Source organism: Crocodylus siamensis, chromosome 15 (genome assembly GCF_052110815.1).
Source record: "Crocodylus siamensis isolate JL-2025a chromosome 15, ASM5211081v1, whole genome shotgun sequence".
Taxonomy (NCBI): Eukaryota; Metazoa; Chordata; order Crocodylia; family Crocodylidae; genus Crocodylus; species Crocodylus siamensis.
The window spans coordinates 48,477,867-48,499,677 of NC_143409.1; the positions used below are offsets into that span (position 1 = coordinate 48,477,867).

The window sequence follows — 21,811 nt, forward strand, 5'->3', positions numbered from 1 at the left end:
AGGGCGAAGTCCAAAAGCAGAGCTAAACCAGTGTCACAAGCCAAGAAGCAGATCCACAAGGAAAGTCAAAGCCCAGAAATAAACCAAAACCAGGGTCAGGAACCAGGTTTGCCAGAGCAGAACTGTTAATAGGCCTGCAAACCTAGGCTCCCAGCTGGTGCTAAATGGATAGGCAGTGCTCCCAGCGGCCAAGCAGGATGCTCACGGTTCCTAAATGGGTGCAAAGTTCATTAGCTGAGGCTTACTGCAGGTGTGGCTGCCGTGGTACTTGGATCAGGCTGTCCTGCTTGATCAGAGTCCCTGACAGAACAGACGTGGAAGTCAGTGAATGAGTCAGTGCCAAATCCAGTGGTTCTCAACCTTGTTAGACTCAGGGTAGCCGTTGTCCCCTCCATAACTTTTTTACAAATTGAGCAGCACCCGTTAAAAAAAACCTAATTTATTTATCACCATGCTTACCTCTTCCTGGAAGGGCTGGCAGAGAGGATGGAGGTACAGTCAGGCAGAGAGACCTTAAGTCTATCCTTATCTGCTGAGGTCCTTACACCTCATGGATCTCTTCACACTTTCTGCATCACCCTTTAAAGGATCACACGGCACCCCATGGTGGCCCCACACCCTGGTTGATTAACCACCCTAGCTAATTACACCACCTGGATAGGGATAGGGAAGTGGTGGGGAGGGTGTGATTTCCTGGACTCCCTCCAACCTCTTCCAAAAGGCCAGTGGCCATGGCTTCCTGGCACAGGGCATCCCAGTCTGCAGACCTGAGGAAGGGTGATGTTTGGCTAATACTTCTCCCAACTATAAGTTGTTCCAATAAAAAATACTCCCCAAAAGTCTTTCCATCTCCAGTCTCTCTATGTCATAGATTTGTGGTTACATCTGTGCAGTCCAGTGCAGCACAGTGTATAGTTTACACCATGAGCACTAAATGAGTCAGTTCAGATACCAGAAGCAATTATGTTTGCATTAGCATGAGAAAAAAAATCCTGCTGTTTGGATAACTGAGGACCTGTGATACCTCATGCAGATGTACTTAAAGACTCCTCAAGACGGATGATCTGGGCTTTTAGCGTCAGGTGTCATAGCGATAAAGAAATGGTTAAACTCCACTTTGGTAATACAAAAGTATTGCTATTCCCAGTGATCTAACGGAAGGGGGTGGGGAGGTTAATCTGCAGGAGATCATATGGTAAACACTGTAATCATTACATCTCTGATTTACTATTATGTAGGAAAAAGGCAAGATGAATCTTTTCAAAATCTTCACTATATTTAAGTAATTTGTGAAACCTGAATATTTCAGTCTGCTAGTATTGACTCTTTCAGCATACCACAAATGTTGTTTCTTTAAGAGAGTCACTTCTCTACCCACATGACAAGGTTTGAAATTGTGCTGTATTTCCTCCTCTTGTTGCTTTCAATTTCCAATTTGGCAAGAGCTGAAAGAGCAAACCATATTTAGCAGTAAGGAAGACAAAGAGAATTATTTAAAATTCTTTAAGGAAAGTCCAGGATCAAACCCTGTGGCTGTTTTATAGCAAGATTTAGCTGCTCAATTGGATAGATGAAAGAGTTTATATTTCAAATAGCTAACTTAGCAAACCTGACGACAGAGGCTGGTCACTCCTTAAAAATATTGAGACTTCCAGAAGGCACCAATTAAGTAAGTGAATTGTGACTGCATGATCACCTTTTAACTACCTAAACCCTATTAGAGACTGCATTTTGACTTTGCATCTACTAATACAAAGAGTAAGTAATCCTGCAATCATTATTTTATCCAAATTATATGTACATTCAAAATACATTTCAGCAAATATGCATAGCAAAGTAAGACCAGATATTTACAGCATATTGAATTTAATTATGTTGTACGTTATTAAAAAACACTGGGCCCTATCTTGCTTTCAGCTGGTAAGTCAAAGGAAGATTTATAACAAAATAACTTCTTTGATTTAAAATCCAGGAAGAAACAAATACTGTAGCTCTTAACTAAGCTGCCAAAAATTGTGTGTGTGTGTATGTGAGTGTGTGTTGCCATTTGTCACTGCATTTTTCCAATTTTGACTGTACAGTTAATTTTTTTTTTTACTCGTATCCTGGAAAGTAAAATGAAAACAAAAATCTAGAATCAAAACTAAAAATTCCATGTTTTCATTCTGTGTGAGATAACATGAATTAAGCAAATGTTTAAGTAGTGGAGTGTGAGGCTGTAAGACTAATTTTTTAAACATATAGCTAGCCATTAGGGCTGTGCGAAATTTCGCTGCCAGTTTTGTTTTGATGCTGTGCCACGGCACAGGGTCCTGCAGGATGGCCGTGATCTCCCCAAGGCCCCCTTACTGTGCCAAGTTGGCCCAATGGGCACCCTCAATTCTCGCCCACCAAGTCTTTGTTGGTAAATATATATTAGGGAGGCTGTCTTTGTGTCATCTTGGACACAGTTTTGCTGTACTCTGACCCCGTGAGCTCCTAGATCCATTGTGGGTCCTGTTCTACAACGGGTGTTTCAGGGCACCCTAGCCTTATGGGCTATGCATGACTCCAATCACCCCTTTACCACGCCCCAAGGCTCGCAGGTGGAACTGACATTGTTCGGTCTGGGCCTTGTTACAATTTGGCTCCCTGGTCCTCCTTGAGCTCTCCGTAGCCCTGTCTCACACGGCACCTTCACTGGTGCCGGGGTCTGTGCACCCCCAAATACTGCGCCCTCTTTGGAACTGGCATCAGTGCACCCTCAAATGCCGCTCGCTCTCTGGTGCTGGGGTCCCCAGGCTGCCGTGGGTCCCCTATGAGGCCTCCTCCTTCCCCTAATAGCCTCACCCAAAGCACTGGTCTTAAATAGCAAACAAAAACACAAGCCTCTGGGCTATAACATGAATCCAAGCTGCCTGGCTATAACATCATTCAAGCCCTAGCAAGGGTGGTCCATCCCTCACCAGTCTCGGGGCTGTACCTACAGTCAGGCCTCTCCCCTTTTGCTTGCTCTGGGAGAGCTCCTTCCCCCTTGGCTGCTAGCAGGGAACTGCCATTCTGGCCTCAGCCCTGGGGTTTATATGTGGGCCGGGCCCTGCCCCTTCTGGTCAGCTGACTGCTAACAGGTGTGGGCCACTAGCTCGTTCTGGCCCCCGGTAACCAACAGCTGGGGCTTCCAACTCACCGCTACGGCTCTTTCCCTAGCAGTTTCCACTCTTTAAAGGAGGGAGGGCACCTAAGTGCTCTGCGACATGCTGTTTCGACCTGTTTTGAGGTGGAAATAGCAAAATCAAAATGGAACAGATACCGTTGAAACAGTCTCGAAACAAAATGGGGCAAGTCGAAACGTTTCAACGCTGTTTCAATGTTTCACTCATAGACTATAATGGGAAAGGTTGAAACAGCCTATAACTTTGTCATTTTTGGCCTGATTTAAATTAAACTTGCAGGCATGCTAGCCCCTTCTGAGGGCATGAAGCCTGCCAAGTTTCAAGGAGATAAGTGCAGGGGGTTTAGGGAAAGTGCACTGACATGAGTTTTGCTTTCAAGACTTTGGGGTCCATTTCCCCCCAAAACCCTGCACCTATCTCCATGAAACTTAGCAGGCTTTGTGGCCTCAGCAGGGGCTAGCATATCTGCAGTTTTAACCCCGTTGTGGCTTAACACATACATGTGACACAAGTTTTGCTTTCAAGACTTTGGGGTGGTTGGAGCCCCAGAAGAAATCCTTACGTGGGTTACTGGTAATTGATTGTGGTAGAGAACAAGCAACACCTCCCAACTAACAACATCAGTGAAAAATCAAGACGTGGCAGGTGAGAGTCAGAACATACCCCAGGGAACCCTAAGCTGAGCAATCTTGGTAAGAAGGGATCAGAACAAGACATTTCCAAATTGTCGAAATACGGGCACTCAACCGAAGGCGACACCCCCACAGTAGGGTTTTGAAACTGTTCTGCTCTGACATTTTAATCTGACATTTCAGAAATCCTTTACAAAAAACATTTTCATGTGTACAGATCCATATTAATCACATTTTTGCATCCACTTATGCATGTCTTGTATCCTTGGTTAAGGAGAACAGTGGTTAAGGAGCGACTTGTTGCTTGGATGGTTGTCATGTCATTTTTCTATCTTCCTGTTATCCTTCAAAGCAGAGAACAATATGCATTTAGATTTGCACATGGATCTAATTTAGTCCAAAAAAGGATGGAAACCTAAAAATATCACCTTTACCATAGATCTAATACACATTTTTTTATCTGTGAGCAGTAAGATAGGATGGGAGGGGGTAATTACAGACATAAAATGCAATCTCAGTTTTACTGGCTGCTCCAGTTCCAAAACCTTGTGAGTTTGCTCAATAGAGCATTTTAAGTCTTTTTTTTTTGTATTGCATGTGCTGTGTGCTGCTCTCCACAGCTATCTAACTCCAAAAGCCAGTTGTGATAATCACTGATTTATGGTCACCAGACTAATACTTTTCCTTCTGTTTCTTGGGCTTTCAGATTCAAAGTTCAGTGAAAAAAGAAGATGGTTTCCTTATTGTGCCAAATCTTCAAAATTGGTGTCACTCTTTTTGTTCTGATCATTTTCTGCATTACTTTTAACAAACACTGGGTAAAATCAGGTAGGAACTTCATGACTTCAGTGAGTTTTCTGCTGCTGCTTAGGGGTTATTTAGTCATTTGATTTATAAATTGTATGGGTTCTTGTCTTTTATATAAATCTGGAAAAAAAAAACCCAGCCACAAGTTCTACAAGTCCCGCTTTCTTTTTGAGTCTCCCATTGGAAATTCCATCACAGACTGGGATGTAAAGTCAAATATTCGTGGTGTTTATAGAGGTTGGAACATTAAAAAAAATGACAATGAAAATGTTGGTGTTTGATTGAGGTGAAACATAAATTGCACATACATAGGACACCCTCCTCATTCACATGTATTGGAGAGCTCCATGAATGGAATTAAGAATCATGGACTTGTTAATTGTACTTATATTTAGGATTTTCTGACCCTTTCCATCATTGGATTATTTTCAGTTACTCACAACTTTGCTAGGGTGGGAGTACTGTTCGCTTTGTATCTGAAACCTTGTCCAACCTCTTTCCTAGTTGGTCCAATAAAGATATCCAACGCCCCTCCTTCCCCTCTGGGACAAAACAAAACCAAACCAAAACTTGACTTTTTTCTGTAATTTAGACAGAAATATTTCTTTCTTGTTTTCTGCCTCGTGGTCATTTTTTTGGGGAAACAATTTCCTTCTGAGCTTACTTATGTTTTATTTCCATTTCACAGCTCAGTTTAGAGTCCTTGGACCTGCCTGGCCACTCACAGCCATAGTAGGGCAGGAAATTCTCTTACCATGTCAACTGTCCCCCAAGAGAAATGCTAAGAACATGCAGGTGAGATGGTTCCAGTCCGAGTTTGATAAATATGTGCACCTGTACCAGGATGGGAAAGATGACAACAGCATGCAGATTCCAGCATACCAGGGAAGGACGACACTCCTGAAAGATGAAGTAGTGGAGGGAAATGTTTCCTTGAGGATTTTCAACGTCAGATTCTCTGACGAAGGGAAATACCACTGTTTTGTTCAAGATGAAGCTGATTATGAAGAAGCCATATTGGAACTGAAGGTAGCAGGTCAGCTGCTTGTGTCTGTATTCTCTTTGTATGCTCTATGTACTTTTTCCTTGTATGTGAATTTTTTAAAAATAATCCAGTGGGTACATTTTAATCAGTAATTGTCCTCACACTTTATAAAAAATACTCCAAATTTTCTCAGCATCTTAGTTCATAAAGTCTCATAATGGCCAGGGGACTTCCTTGCTCCAGAGAAGTTCCTGATGGACAGAGAAGGGCATAGAAATGGTCTTTCACGAGAAAGAAAAGGGCAGTTTGATAAACGTGGGATCCAGCTGCAGTGCACTCATATCTATGCGACTGCAAATATTTTGTAGACTCTTGATTGGTACATTAGTGTTGTAATCAGTGCTGTTTAAATTCAAATATAGTGGTCTGATTGCTTTAGGACCTACTCTTGTTCTTTCCTCCATTTAATTCAAACACATTTACCCTAACTCCTGATCCTTTGATATAAGGTAACTTTCCGTAATCAAAGTCTCTACAATATCCTTATTACTGACTAAAACTAAATCTAAAATAGCAACATCAAGGAGTATGTGGACCCTACTGTTATTGGTAATATTTGTTCTCCAATTTACAATATCTCAGGAATTAATTTCTCCTATAAAAGCACAACTTTGCAATAGCATTTATCTTTCTAATGACACTCAGTACTTGTTCAAATCCAACTCTTCCCCTAAATGATTTTTGAACAACACAAATTCCTGTTATCCATGTGATCCCATCTTATTTATCTACTCCAATTTAGAAAAAAAAGCACAAATACATCCATTGTATTAACTAGCATGTTTTCTAGTGATCATGGATCTTATTTAATTTCTTAAATTGTTTGGCTAAATCTTCAAAAGTGCTTAGTTCTCAGTTGCTTATAATAAAACAGAAAAGTTTCTTTGCTGAATCCATGACGTTGTTTTACTTTACATACACAGATTTTCTTCTGTCTGTGAGTACTGGGAATTTAGAGACAGACTCCATTCATTCCCTCTATTCATTCCTTAAATAGTTATAGCTAGAGCCACAAAATGGTTTGGGGAAATGACTAACCATGAAGTGTTGGATGCATTGTTAAGATTCTCAAGAAAGCCAGACTTTGTTTTATGAATCTGAATAAGAGATATACATTTAACTATAATGACTAGAGGGCTAATAAAACAATAACTTTTGACGATGTATTCTAATTTGTTGCACTTTTTCAATATAATATATAACCTAGCAAATCAGTGAACCTCCAAATAACGTTGCATTGGGTTTTGTTTTGATTTTAAACTGAGTAATATAGCACCAGCCCCCTACCATATTAGTAAATCTTCCAGTTTCTCTTTTACTGAAGAAAATCGTGTGCTGTGTTATGCAGTGATGCACCACATGATCTGCATCCCTCTTGTCAAAATCCTAGATCTGCCCATGCCCAGAATGACGTGAATTTGATTTGGAGAGTAACTAAGTGAGGGACATGTATCCCATTATGTGACTGGGTGCATGAAAATTAGATACTGCAACGACTAAGCCCCTTTGTGGATGTAGCCCTTAGGGGCATCTTGCATAAATAAATGCTTTTGAGTCTGAAGAAGAGTCCATCCCACAGGCTTTAGAAAACTGGTTCATGGACTTACAGAAACGTACCTATTTTTCTTCTAGGTTTAGGCTCTGTACCTCTCATTTCTGTCGAGGACTACCAGGACGGAGGGATTCGTATGACTTGTCAATCAGCTGGGTGGTACCCAGAGCCCGAAGTACTGTGGAAGAATACCAATGGGCAACATTTACCATCACTTTCTGAAACAAAATCCCAAAAGGAGGATGGCCTGTTTAAAACTCAAAATGCCATTGTTATAAAACAACATTCAAACCAGAACTTGTCCTGTTGGATCAAAAACAACTTCCTCAATCAAGAGAAGGAATCAGCCATTTATATATCAGGTCAGTTGCATTCAAATCCCACAGGCCACTAAAACCAAGTGAAATATAAAGCAAAACAAAGTCAAAGCAAAACTAAACCAAATGTATTTATCTATATGTTTTGATACTCTACACAGAAAGAGGGATGATGGGTCGCTGTTATCTTTGACCTGACAATATCTATAAATGTGCACTTGCAGTGGCTACAGAAAGGGAGGGAGAACTGTGGCTCTGGCCTGTTGGGCAACTATTTTGCTGGTTTGTGTGTATCAGCTGGTAGTGACATAAGCACAACAATATGGCTCTAACTTCAACTCTGCTTCATCTGCTTCTTGGACCTTGCACAGGTAACAGTTACAGCAAAACAGCTGCTATGTAGTCCTCTCCTTTTGAAGCATCTACAGGTGACCCACTCCAGGTGATCTGTTTGCCTCTTCCCAGAATTCAGTCATTTCAGCTACCTGAACTGGCAGTTTTGAGGCTATCAAACTATTGAGTTTCACGTGAATCTGAATTTTCTAAGGTTTTAGCTTAACGCACAAAGACAACAAAATGCAGAAAAAGAATCTCTGAAGGGCTACCCACTCAAACCACTTTTAAGGTTTGAGTGTCTTTTAAGGTTTTTAAAAGCAGTGTTAATTATTTGTTGCACGAAATGCAGCCTAACAGGTATACCTTGATGGGTTATATAGGTGAATAAATGGTACTTAGCTGGCAAGGTTCTTTGGTTAGATGTGATACCTTTTATTAGACCAACTGAGTAGTTGGAAAAAAGTTTTTAGCAAGCTTTCAGGCGCAGTCAGGTTTCTTCAGGCATAGGAAGTCTCAGCAGCATGGTACTTAGCTGGAATTTTAGTTCCTAAGTTTCAAAGTGCAGTCTAGATTGGTACTGCTCTAGCACTCAAGAAACATGTTAGACACCCCATTTTGGACTACATAGTTTCTAGGTATTTCTATCACAGGTATTCAGAGATGATCCAGGTAGGTAGGCTCCACTGCAATCTAGATTAGAGCTCAAGAAGCTCCTAATTTTTTTTCTAAGCCCCAAGAAGGACTTAATCTGTTAAGTACCCGCAGTTTATGCATAGCTTATACTTTGTGTTGAATTCTACAATGACAAAGACAACACATCTGCACCATTAAAATACAAGCCTACTGGTTACGGTACTGACCTACCTGGATTGTAGGCTGTCCTGTCTGAGGGTATTCAAACCCGCAGTTTCCACCTCCTAGAAGCCTGCCTTGAACATCAGGTCTCATGGGTGCGTCTCTGTCCTTCAAGCTGAAGCATCCTCCACCCCTCCTGTGCAGTGAGGAATGTGAAAGTCATGGGATCTTGATATTAAGCAAGCTGGAACGTGAGTCTGTCCCAGTGAGAAGCATATTCTCTTATGGGCAGAGACCCCCGGACTGAAGTCCTTGCATACAGAGGTATCAAAAACCAACTAATGTAAAATGTATAAATAATCTAGGAAGCAGGGATGAGAAACCATATTTCTCTCCTTCACAGGTTAAGGGCCATATCTTATTTTCCCACTAGACAATTAAGTGCCACTTAGCTTCCAAGGCTAACAAAAGTCTGATGAGTTTGGCACAAACAGAGCTGGGTCTGCTGCCATTGGACCAGTCTTGGGCCTAACCTGGGACGTCTTTGGGGCTGAGGCTCTCTTTGGACAGATTCAAATGGCCAGTACTGTGGAGTGCAGGGATATATCCTTATCCATTCTCTAGTTGTAGCCGATGCTCCCTCAAGGGCTCTACGGTGCTCTCTAGTTCTCTACGTGGAGGAGGTCTTAGGCAGTTGTGAAAATCCCACAGTGATGTAGTAATTTAAACATCGTAAAACAAAAGAACTGCAAATAAAGAGTAACATTTGCTGTATAAATGGTGAAATTAAATATTTGGGAGAATGGATTTTCAAAGCAACACAATGTTTTTTCTGACTTTTCTGCATACTGCCAAGCACCAAGAGGCAAATTCTTTGCTGGTATAAGCCCGCTGAAATCAATCCCACTGCAGAATCGGAGAACATGGCCACGATGTGTATGGTGCTGCGAAGAGCACTGACTCAAACCTGACCTGTTTACTCACTGACAGTAGTAGACAGACATCTGTTTCTCACAAGAGAACACAATTGTGCAGACTGAGACAGCTCGCTGAACGTAATCCTCACTTGAAATACAAAGTGAAGCTGGAGTGACCTCTCCAGGACCCAAAAGCCTGGGCAGCGTATATGGAGACACTGAACTACCCACATACCAGTGCTCCCCCTCTCAGCCGTGCTGTTTTAATCCAAAGAAAAGGTAAGTGCCGGTATGTTTGGAACCGGCTAATCCATGTCAAAAGTCTGATGGTCAGAGTCCGTCTTTAAATCAGTTTCTGGACATTTTCAAGTGTTGAGGGGGTCCCACTGACACTCTTCTCTCAGACTAATCCTGCTGAGGACTATTTACATGCATCTATGGAATAAACACATTTAATGTTTCTCATTATTGCAGATGAATGTGAGTCTGTGCCGTTTTGCTTTTTCAGATCCCTTTTTCCCCAGGGCGAATCCCTGGATGGTGGCGCTGTGTGGAAGCCTTGTGGTTTTGTTTGGTTTCATGGTCCTAGCAGCTCATCTCTTCAGAATGAGAGGTAACTATCAAGGAGAGGGAAATATTTTATTTGACAAGAGCTATCTCATCTACTAAATCAAAAAAGGGTAAAAACGGGATTTTTCATCAGTCTAAGCATGGGGAACCATGGTGGTTTTCTGCTGCAAAAACAGCCCAGGTAAGGACTTCTATACGAAGGGCAAGCTCACACAGCAAGATGAAGATGCAATTGTAGCACGTGTTAACAGACCTGTGTTCATTTTGTTCAGCTGGCATGGGTGACATTAGCAGTCAGGGCTGTCCCTGGAGCAGGGGGCTGCAAATCAGAGTGACCACCCTGGACCCTAAGCCCCAGGCCCCTGCGGAGCTGGGCAGAGTGGCGGCTCCACTTCCAGCCGCTCACTACCACCCCCACCCCGCCACTGCCACCACCACTGGTGGTGTCAACTTCTTCAGGTCCAGGATCGGAGCGGGGCCCCACATGGGCTGATTTACCCTGGATCCCACACCCTGCTTGGGTTGCCTCTGTTAGCAGTGAATATGAACTGGGTCCAGCTTGTGCAAGCAAGTAGAGTGCAAACCCTTCAGAAACCTAGACAAGGAATCTGGTTGCTATTACAGACTTCTTCACAATGGTCAACAGATGTCACTTAGAACCATTTAAAAAGAAGGGGGGGCTAGCTGCAGGGCAACGTGCATCATATTTACCTGTTACATCTGTCTGCTTCTATTCCAGTATAAGTGAGTCAAACTTCTGTAATCTTAAAGAAAAATAAAACAGAAGCAAAGTTCAAGTGGCCTAATTCCATTTTTACTGCTAAAGGCATGGACAGATGTAATCATTAAATTGGATGGTTTATTCCGATATCACTTGATACTTGGATACTTCTTTTATTGGTCCACATCCTGTCTACATCATATTCCCAAGAAGTCTAATGTTCATCTGTCTTGTACAAAGCACTGATTACTTCTGTCTCACGCTGGCTAAAATGCTGGAAAATATGATATTGCATACTCCAGTAGTCCCTCTCCAGAAGTGAGAATAGGTAGGTTGGGCTGGACAGAGACTATTGGGTTACAGTGGACACTGTAAATTGGTTGAGTGTCCTTTTCTTGCAGCTGGCCAGTAAGTCTCCTGTAGAAAGTTGGATACTCATATGCAGGTGATAGTTAGTTTAGATTCCTTTTATGGGGAATGATTTGGGTTTTTCCCCATTAACTAAACACTGGAGCATTTTGTCTTTATGCAAATAGCATGAAACTTGTCAAAGTTGCGTTAATTATGCACAATTTATATACGCATCAAGCCATCAAACCACAGGTGACTTTGTTCCATGAGAATTCTGTCATTTAATTGTTATAACCTAATGCACTTCTTAATACTAATTGATATTCTTTTCTGTTTGTTTAGACAAACTTCATAAAGACATTGGTAAGTGTCATTACTCTTCCTCCAATAAGTAAAATGCTTGTACAACAGCAGATTCTTTATTTAATTTTATTATCAGGATTTTTCAGGTATGACTCTATGTCGGACTAGATGATCTGCTCAGGTCCCTTCCGACCCTAGAAACTATGAAACTATAAAAATTTGTATCAAAGCTTAAGATGAAAAATGTATAAGCAGTTAAAAACATAGCCTTAGTGTAGGAAGGACATAGCAACAGAATCTCACTGCTTTTACTTTAGTACTGACAATGCATAGAAATATAACATATATGAGAAGAAAAAAGTATTTGTGTTAAAAACATGAACCTTGCTAGTTTCTTCAGTTGTACAATATCTATTCACAGCCCCTTGTACCAATGGTAAATCTCAGCTATAAAGATTAAAATCTTTGAAATGTATAACCAAAAGGAAACAAAAGGGAAAAAAAGCAAACAAACCCTGCTTTCTAATAGCTCATATTCTGTTACTTCATTTGTCAGTAAACATGACACAGATATTGCTAAGACATTCTCTGTCCTTTTACCCTTTGCTTGAATTTGTCTCCTTGTACAGGGAGCATTTGGTACTTTTCATTTGAGAAGACAGGTTGGTTTGTTTGTTTGGGGTGGGGGGGGGAGTGTTCAGGAACCAAAGAGTAAGGATCTGATCCTGGTCCACTAAAGTCTTTTGCCTTTGGCTGCAATATTTGTGGGATCATAAGTCATATTGCTTAAAGAATAATGTTGGTAATTTTATAACCTCAAATTATATTTTTCCATGCATCCAACTCCCAGCAAAGCTAGTGAGTGGATATGTCTACATGTGTACTTTAATGCTCAGTAACCTATTTTACTGTGCATTAGAGTGTCACATCAAAAACTGCAAATACGCTAATAAGCAGTAAAAAATAGGCTACAAGTGATTAAGCATCACTAAAACAGTGTACACTTTCACTACTGCACAGAAGGCACCTCATATTAGAGGTACCAAATTTAACGTGTACTTAGCAAAAGTGCGTTAAAAGTGGAAAAGAGAAGGCTCAGGGGAGACTTGATAGCAGCCGACAATTATATAAGAGGGGTACATCAGGACCTGGGAGAACAGCTGTTTACCAGAGCCCCCCAAGGGATAACAAGGTCTAACAGCCATAAGGCTGATTTAGACTAGACATAAAAAAGTTTTTTATGTTGCGAGTGCCCAGGGTCTGGAACAGACTCCCTCCAGAGGTGGTGCAAGCACCTACTCTGGACTCTTTCAAAAAAATCTGAATATTTTTTCTTGCTGGGATCACTTGATCCCAGCTGACTTCCCGCCTATGGTGGAGGGGCTGGACTCGATGATCTCATGAGGTCCCTTCCAGCCCCTAATGTCTATGAATCTATAATGAGTATGTAGACGTGCCCAGTATGTAGGAGACTTACGATAGGATGACTTGCAAGCAGAGGCAGATCCAAGGTAGTTGCAGTGGTGCAGCTGCATCCTCCTTTGGCTGTGCGCTGCGTGAACAGTGAGTTTTCTGAGCTCACCAGCATGTCACTGCAGCTCCTGTGGAGCTCTACATGTGTCTTGAGCACTACACTCACCAGCTGGTCATCAGGGCATCTTGTCAAAGCCCTTTCGTTCATACAGCTTCGGAGTCCAGGGATGGCGTGCCACTGCTATTGGCTCTTCCTTTCCTTTCTCTCTCCCCAGGCTCTGAATTCAGCAGCAGGGGAAAAGAGGGGCCCTGGCCAGACCCCGCACTGACCAGCCTGCTAGCTCATAGCACATGCAGAACTCACAATCAGCAGCCCATGCTGACATGCTGGCGAGGGCAGGGAGCTCACTGGCATCCAGGATTGTAGCGAGGAGTGTGTGGCTGCATCCCCTTCAGAGGTGTTGCCCACGCATAGTGAGCTCTCTTCACCGACCATGTGCCACACAGTCGGAGGAGGTGAGGCCCCATTCCCCTCCCTACAATCCTGGATCTGCTCGTGGTCCTTAGAACTTGAAAATAGGTCGACTTCTTTGTGACATCTCTAATGCATTCACATGGTTAGTTAAAATGAATGCAATGTCTATCATCATGTTACTAGGAATTCTTATAATGAAAATAGTCCTTTGAATCAGCATGCATGTAATCTCTTCCTAAATAACCTGTGTTTGTTTCTATTTACATAATTATTTTAGGGAGGCATCTTCAAAAAATCAGTAAGTTCTTTTTACACTTTGTTCTAAAAAGTCTTTTTAATGAAGTCAATTGATCTTACTTGTCACTATTATTATTTATATTAAAGGAGCATGAGCTATCTGTAAATTTGTTCACAATGATGTGTAGATGTCACAGGAAATCAAAAAGGAAATATTATGTAACAGTATCTTCACAGGGAGGAGAGAGGGGGATATTTGCCTAGTAATGGAAACACCGCAAATTGGGAGAACAGAAGGATTCAGTCCTGTACAAAGCAAGAAAAAGCTCCACACCAGCTTATAAACAAGGCTTCTCGTTTCATCCAAGCAGTGTACTCATCCCCATGTACTTTGCACACTGCTTATGCTTTTATCCAAGTAGTGTTCTGTATTTGCAGCGCTGGGGATTTGTTTCTCCTAAAACAGGAAATCAGTGGTAGGAGGCAGATATATTCCTGGTGTGATCTTATTTATTTAAGGGGAAAATGTCTTGTTTTTTTGAACATCATAGAAATAAAAAAGAGTAGGTAGTTTTCTTGGCCAGAAATCAATAAATCTGACTCTCCTGAAATTCCTAGATCAGTGCCCCATAAGTTCTGTCTCTCTGCTTCTTTTTAGAGTCAAAACCATAACCTCCGCTCTAAGCTTTTCCTGGCTTCCTGCCTCCAACACATCATATTCACACATCCACATGCACCATGCACCCTGTGTGTATGTACGCACCTCTGCAACCATTGTCATAACCTCCGATTTTTCAGTTATAGGAACTACTGTTAGGCTCAGTCTACACTGTAAAGTTTTGCTGGCAAAGCTATTACTTAAGGGTGTGAAAAACTCATATCCAGTGGCTTATGCAGATAAAACTGGCAAACCCCCTGAAATGTGGATGCAGCTCTAACAGTAGAAGATGCTTAAGCTTCATCATATGGCCCAGTGCCTTAGATGATAGCTTCAGGTAGTTGTAGCTACAAGTAGTTTGCTCTTTGCAGTCTGCCTGAAAGGAGATGCTTAGATCACTTGACTTTAATCACTTTACCCAACCGAATTGGGTTGAATCTCCGCTGAATCGAATCAGGGACAGAAGCTTTGCACAGCCGTAGTATTTTTCACTCCCACCGTCACATGAGAAATCTCAAGTGATCAAAGAAATAGTAGTGAAACCACTGGAGTCAGTGAATTCCATATATAGAAAGTTCAGGATTTTCAGACTTCAGGTCAAGACTAGCAGAAAGGCCTGAGAAGAAATTCAGAGGTGTTTCTTCGTCTTGTGAGAAAAGCACTTACCTAATGCATTTTTCTTTCTCATTGTGTGTTCCTTAGGCAAGCTCCAACTAGAACTTGGTGAGTGTCTCCTTTTCTCTATGGTTGCCTTTTCCAAGAACTCAAATCTTTTTGCATCATAATTTTATCCTGCTGCCCATCACTGCACCATCTGAGCATATTGCACATAAGTTCTTGATAAAAATAGAAATGTCCCCAGTAGATTTCATGGGGCCCCTAGCTCTTCCCCTGCTGCAAGTAAAACCTTTGGTTATAGTAGGGCAGGGGTTCATTCACTCTCAGCAGCAGAAACCTTCAGCACTGCACGGTTAATTCTCACTGTGCTGAAAAGATACTTTTCCTTCTGTTCTAACAGAGTGGATTACATTCATCCAGCCTGGAGGTAACAAATGCAAGGATCACTGTGGCAGTTCCTCATCCAGAAGAAGAGAGTAGAGTTTTCTAGTGAGCTGAAGTCTTTGGACAGAGACATTACTTGGTGGCTGAGGTTTATAATTTATTTATTGGATCTGTATGCTGCCCCAAAAAGGCTCAGGGTGGCTTATAATAAAACAAATATATAAATGATAAAAACAGATCCAATATTAAAATAGATTGTATGTAATAAGCTCCCCAAACAGTATCTCAAAACTGAACTCCTGCTAAAAGGCAGCCCTAATAAAAAGGCCTTACTTCACTTCTAGAAAATGTCCAAGTTGGGACTTTGACAGGTTGTAAAGAGGAAGAAGTCCTAGAGCTGAGGAGTGACTAGTAATGACGACTTCCTGTGTGTTTTTACCGAACAAACTTGACACACAGATGGTACATGCAAGAAGTTGTTGAGGGAACAAACTAGACTTAAGTGTTACACCACGTTGGTGAAGGCAGGTGGTACAGGATCAGTAGAACGAAAGGACCGTATCTCAGCTAGTTTTCCAACATATTGTCCCATTTCTGTCCAGCATCATGTTGGTCTTGCCTGGATTCAACTTGGCCAGCTGCTTTTCATCTGAGTTCTCTTTCTTTATTTGAATGATTTCTCACCCCGGCTTCTCTGTTTGCTTTCAGGGTGGAGAAGAACTGCAGCCCACCCAGGTAATGGAAGATCATATTGAATCAATATCAAAAGCTCTCCTTTTCCTGAGATTTGCCTCTCTATTTTTCTTATATACTCTAACTCTAAAACTAAAGTTTGAGCCATGAACATGTTTTTACTGTAGTGAAAGGACATATGAGTTCTTTGGTCAAACTTTTTATTTTGAGGGTTTCATAGTTTCATATATTCATAGATGTTAGGGTTGGAAGGGACTTCAGTAGGTCATTGAGTCTGACCCCCTGCCCTGGGCAGGAAAGAGTGCTGGGTCAGATGACCCCAGCCAGGTGCTTGTCCAGTCTCCCCTTGAAGACCCCCAAGGTAGGGGAGAGCACCACCTCCCCTGGAAGCCCATTCCAGATTCTGGCAACCCTCACTGTGACACTTTTCCTGTTGTCTAACCTAAATCTGCTCTCCGTCAATTTGTGGCCATCGTTCCTAGTTACTCCAGGGGGTTCCCTGGTAAATACAGCATCTCCTATTCCCGTCTGCCCTCCCCTGATGAATTATGGGCAGCCACAAGATAACATCTTATCCTTCTCTTGCGAAGGCTGAAGAGATCCAGGACCCTCAGTCTTTCCTTGTAGGGCCTTGCCTGCCGGCCTCTGACCGTAAGAGTGGCCTCCTCTGAACCCTCTCAAGATTCTCCGCATCCCTCTTGAAGTGCAGCGTCCAAAACTGGAGGCAGTGCTCCAACTGGATCCTGACCAGTGTCACACAGAGGGGAAGGATCACCTCCCTGGACCTGTTCGTCATGCATCTGCTAAGGCATGATAAAGTATGGTTAGCGTTGTTGATCACTTCGTCACATTGACTCATGTTCATCTTGGAGTCAGCTATGACTCCAAGATCCGTTTCCACTGCTGTGCTGCTGAGCAGGTCGTCTCCCAGCCTGTACGTGTGTTGGTGGGTCTTTCTGCCCAGGTGCAGCACTTTGCACTTGTCTTTGTTGAACTGCATCCTACTTCGTTCTGCCGATTTTTCCAACCTGTCCAGATCTGCTTGGATCCATTCCCTACCCTCTGGTGTGTTAACGTTGACCCATAATTTGGTATCATCTGCGAACTTGAACAGGGTACTCTCCGCACCCTCATCCAAGTCACTGATGAAGACATTGAAGAGCGCAGGTCCAATGACCAAGCCTTGTGGGACTCCAGTGCCCACGTCTTTCCAGGTCGATATCAACCTCTCCACCACCACTCTCTGGGTGCGACCCCTAAGTCAATTTGCCCCCCACCTGACCATGTAATCATCTACATCACAGCCTGTTAGTTTATTTACAAGAACAGAATGAGATATTATCTTGAAGGTCTTCTTAAAGTCGAGGTAGATGACATCTACCTCGGTTCCTGCATCTAAGCATTTTGTGACCTGGTCATAAAAGAGAAACAAGGTTAGTTAGGCAGGATGTACCTGCAATGAATCCATGCTGTTTAAATGTCCCCATCCTATTGGGGGCCCATAGACTTCTCAGAGCAGTTGTAAAGGGGCTCCAACAAGTCTGGAGAATCCGGGAAGGAGACGTGGCCAAAGGCTGCGAATTTTCAGAAGCTTTTCTGGGGTCCCGTGTGGCCAAGCACCTGCTGCTGTTCGGAAGGAGGAAGGTCATACAGTCCCCTCATACAGATACCATTAGGTACACGCAGCACACCCAAACAGCTCTGCAACTATGTAAACTCAGATATGGGGCAGAATTGTATTTTGTGGCTTAGCACGAACTGCCATCGTGAGAAAAGGGCACACCCAGTAAACAACAAACTCTTTAGCCACTGCTTCTCTCCAATGTTTGCATGCCCTCGCATCAAGTGAGGCTGAGGAATAATTGGCAACTCTCCCTCCAGCCATCAGCTCTGACCTTTTGGTAGATGCGATTCTCCCTTCATTTCTATGATTCTCAGTGGCAGATCCAGCAGACCTAGCAGTGGCCTCCTTTGACCTACAGGATTTCTTTCCTTTGTTATCCTTGCTCTAGTAATGAATAGTCAGTGCAGAGTCCTCCACACATAGGGATCCTGACTGAGGGTGAAGAACAGCAGAGCTGTTTTGTTTCCAGCAGTTCCTGTGGTTTCTTTCTCTCTCCATCTAACTACCATGATATCTTTCTCCTGTTTCTTTTCATTAAGTTTTTCTCTCTGCATTTGCCACAGTTGCTTTGTTGTATTTCTTGTTCAGTCCTTCATTCGTTGTGTTGCCCAAAACACATATACACACGTACACTTTATTCCAATTTACATCCATGCAACACTTGCAATCATGTGTATATATTTTTCTCACCCCCCATTATCATGGAGTTAGGCTGCTCCTTTCTTTGAGGCCCCAGAAAGCTAAGAATCTGCTTTTTAGTAGTGAAATCTGGGATGTACAAAATTGTTCGGCCATGTTCCTTACTGAGTTTTCAACTTCTGGCTGTGGCCTGTTGGGACTTGGGATGTCTCTAGGTGAAGGAGTACACCAGAATCTAAGAATGAGGTGGTGCAAGTGGAGCAGGTGGAACATAATGAGATTTTAAGATGGGGACTAGAACCTGCAAAGGGAGATGGAGCTGTGTCCCTGTTCTCCCTGTCATACACGCTGCTGGGGCTCCCCTGAGACTCCAGAGTTTTTAAGCCCATCCCTGAGGGCAGGTGGGTGCAGGTTGGGAATGATTTTTAGCTACAGCTGTGGTACAGCATTTTTGTCACTGACCCATCTTTTGGCTGCAGAGGCTAAGTGCATCCTGGCTTCTCCTGAGACCTCAGAGCTCCTTTCTATCCACAGCTGGGTAAATCCAGGAGGAAGCAGGCTCCTCGATTTACCCTTGAGCTGGAGATGATACTTTCACTCACAAGATCAAATCATCCCTCAGCACTGGACTCTGTATCTGATGCTCTGTGTCTCTCTCTTTTCCCCCACTGCAGCAAATTTGACTCTGGATCCAGACACGGCTCATCCTGAGCTTGTCCTGTCGAAGGATCGGAAAAGTGTGAGATGGGGAGACACACGACAGGATCTGCCTGACAATCCTGAGAGATTCGACTTTCAGCTCTGTGTGCTGGGCCGCGAGGGGTTCACCTCGGGAAGACATTACTGGGAGGTGGAGGTTGGGGAGGGGGGAGCCTGGGCAGTGGGAGTTGCCAGGGAGTCTGTGAAGAGGAAGGGAGAGGTCAGCCCTAACCCTCAGGTGGGGATTTGGGCTGTGGTGCAGTTGGGGGGTAGGTACCGGGCTCTTACTGCCCCTGATCGCACCCCATTGTCCCTGAGCCAGATCCTCAGGAGGGTTGGGGTCTATTTGAACTATGAAGAGGGGAAGGTGGAATTTTTTGATGCTGATATTGAATCCTCCATCTTCGTCTTCTCTGTGGCTTCATTTGCTGGGGAGACAATTCGCCCTTGGATTCGAATTTGGGATAGGGGACCTGACTTGAGGCTGAGGCACTGAGAAGCAGGCCAGTGGGAAATCAGTGTAGCAGAGAGGCTCTCTCAACTGGCTGCTCTAGCCGCTACTCAGTCGTCTTTGTGACCCTGAAGTCTTCCACACTTCTTGAAGACTTTCTGCAGTACAGCCTTGCAGGTTCAGTGGTAGGTTTCTGGACTAGACGCCAGGAAGCACCTGAGGTAGAAACTCTGACCTACCAGGCTATTTGTCACATCCTCAGTGTCCCAGGGGGATCTTGGATCAGAGACTGATAGATGAGAACCCAGAGAGGGGTGTTGTGGATTCACCCAGGGGCAGGGGAGAGAGAGGCACTTGCTTGGGACCCTCAGCATTGTCTGGTCTGAGTAGCTCCTGAAGTACAGTCTGAAAAAGCCCAGGTGTGAATTCTGGAGTAAGGTGGGTCCCATCTCCTTCTGACTCTGAGAACCTGCTTGTTTGTTCCCTGATCCTACCTGGATACCCATGACCCTGCCTCAGGGTTCAACAATCCTACTAATCTCCCAGGAGATGGACTTTACTTCTTCAAAAGGAGAAGATATGCATCCCCAAGTCAGACAGCTCCTCTTTCATAAAGGCAAAAGTCACACAGCAAGATGTTCTTGCCCCCTGTAAAGGGTTAAGTAGTCCCTCCAGGCAAGCCTACACAACTCCGAGGACCCCCAAATTAGCTCAGCTTCTTCTCTGCCAGTTTGCACAGCTTAAAGTTGACACCCTTGTATTCGGTCTGCTCCATCCATCTTGTTAAGCTTATCTCACTCTGCTTCCTTTGATGTCTTCTGGGCTTTACCTCCAAAGGTTGTTTACCAAGCCTACCTAAATGATCATCAAGGCTATTCAGCTTCTTCTGTCTGATTATATACTCACTTAACCTCTTCCTTTCTCCTGGTACAAGTTTGACAGGAAAACCAAGATATGTAATGTTACTGTGGCACAAATGCATTTAACCCAGAAATATTACAATAAAACCATAGTCTGTTACAGGAAGATTGAGCAAACAGCTGTGAATGGGGAAGTCCCAAGCTGGGGGATGGTAGAGCTGATGAATGCTGTTCAAATTGGCAATGCCATTCATGGCAAAGCTAATCCATTCAGAGCCTTAGGTCATGAGAAGAGGAGACATTATGGTTGCTTACAAAAGTGATTTGTTCAATTTGTGGTCCTTTTTCTCATTATTGAACATTGCCTCTAAAGTGATTGGATGTCCTCCATGTTATGACAAATAAAGCAATTTTTGATAAATACCAATATTAAGATGCATACAAACATAGTTTTTAAGTAAGGAGTTCAAGAAAGTGTTTTCTGATTGGTGACAGGGTGGTTGGGCTTTATGGGTATGGAGAAGGGCAATCAAAATGATCAGGGGTATGAAGCGGTTGCCATACTAGGAGAGACTTACACAGGCTAGGACTCTTTAGTTTGGAAAGAAGTTTGAGGGTGGCTATGACAGATGTCTGTACTACCACGAAGGATGTGAATCAAGTAAACAGAGAACTGTTGTTCACCCAGGCCCAGAATATTAGAACTAGGGGGCACTCACTGAAATTAGTAGATGACAAGTTTAAAAGTAATGGGAGGAAGTGTTTTTTACACAATGCCTAGTTAATGTGTGGAATTCATTGCCACAGGAATCAATGGAGGCAGACAGAAAAATAGGACTGGATAAATTCATGGATGGTGGATCTATTAATGGGTATTGAACTGAATAGGTGGAGATGTTTCCTCTGGCATCTCTAAACCAATAAAGGTGAATGACGGGGCTGGGAGGGGGATCACTCTAGAGGTATGTGGGTCAGTGCTGTCCTACAGGATCCATTTCTGCCCTTGTCAGAGACAGGATACTGGGCTAGATGAACCATTGGTACTTACTATGTTTTTTAGCAGAGGTCCCTCTCAGAGGAATTTGCCTGCATGCATCTTGTAATGTCCTCTGTTTACAGTGCCCACACCACTTGTAGTGCTTAAAATACTCATCTGTCCATAGCCACAGATTCCCGCCCATTCTGGCTAGGGAGTGGGGAGGGGAGTGGGATGCAGAATGGCAGTACATCATCTCAAATTTGTTGAGTTCCCTAGCACCTTTCTCTGGGTTGATATGCTTCATTTACTGTATTTGCTTGATTAGAAGATGAGGTTGTCCCCCCCCATCCCCTCCCTGCCATTTAGCATGGGGAAGAAAGCCCCTTTGCCTTACAATCAAGTATAAGGTGGTAGGGGGAAAGCTGCCATGGCTCTGGCCCCACCCAGGGTTGGAGCTCCCTGCTGCTATGGGGCTGGGCTGGAGCCATGCTCATTGCCCCAGGGTGCAGCAGGGATGTCATCT

At 43.3% G+C, this 21,811-nt stretch overlaps 1 protein-coding gene across 1 annotated transcript; it reads left to right on the plus strand.

Moving 5' to 3' along the window:
* The first annotated feature begins 1,445 nt into the window (after nucleotides 1-1,445).
* LOC149852668 (butyrophilin subfamily 1 member A1-like) lies at nucleotides 1,446-20,736 on the plus strand. The gene is made up of 10 exons (XM_090029463.1): nucleotides 1,446-1,669; nucleotides 4,491-4,612; nucleotides 5,280-5,627; nucleotides 7,269-7,550; nucleotides 10,062-10,166; nucleotides 11,538-11,558; nucleotides 13,724-13,744; nucleotides 15,044-15,064; nucleotides 16,052-16,078; nucleotides 18,974-20,736. The coding sequence occupies exons 2-10, from the start codon at nucleotides 4,516-4,518 to the stop codon at nucleotides 19,492-19,494; spliced, it is 1,443 nt and encodes a 480-aa protein (XP_089885589.1). The 5' UTR covers nucleotides 1,446-1,669; nucleotides 4,491-4,515; the 3' UTR covers nucleotides 19,495-20,736.
* The last annotated feature ends 1,075 nt before the right edge of the window (nucleotides 20,737-21,811 follow it).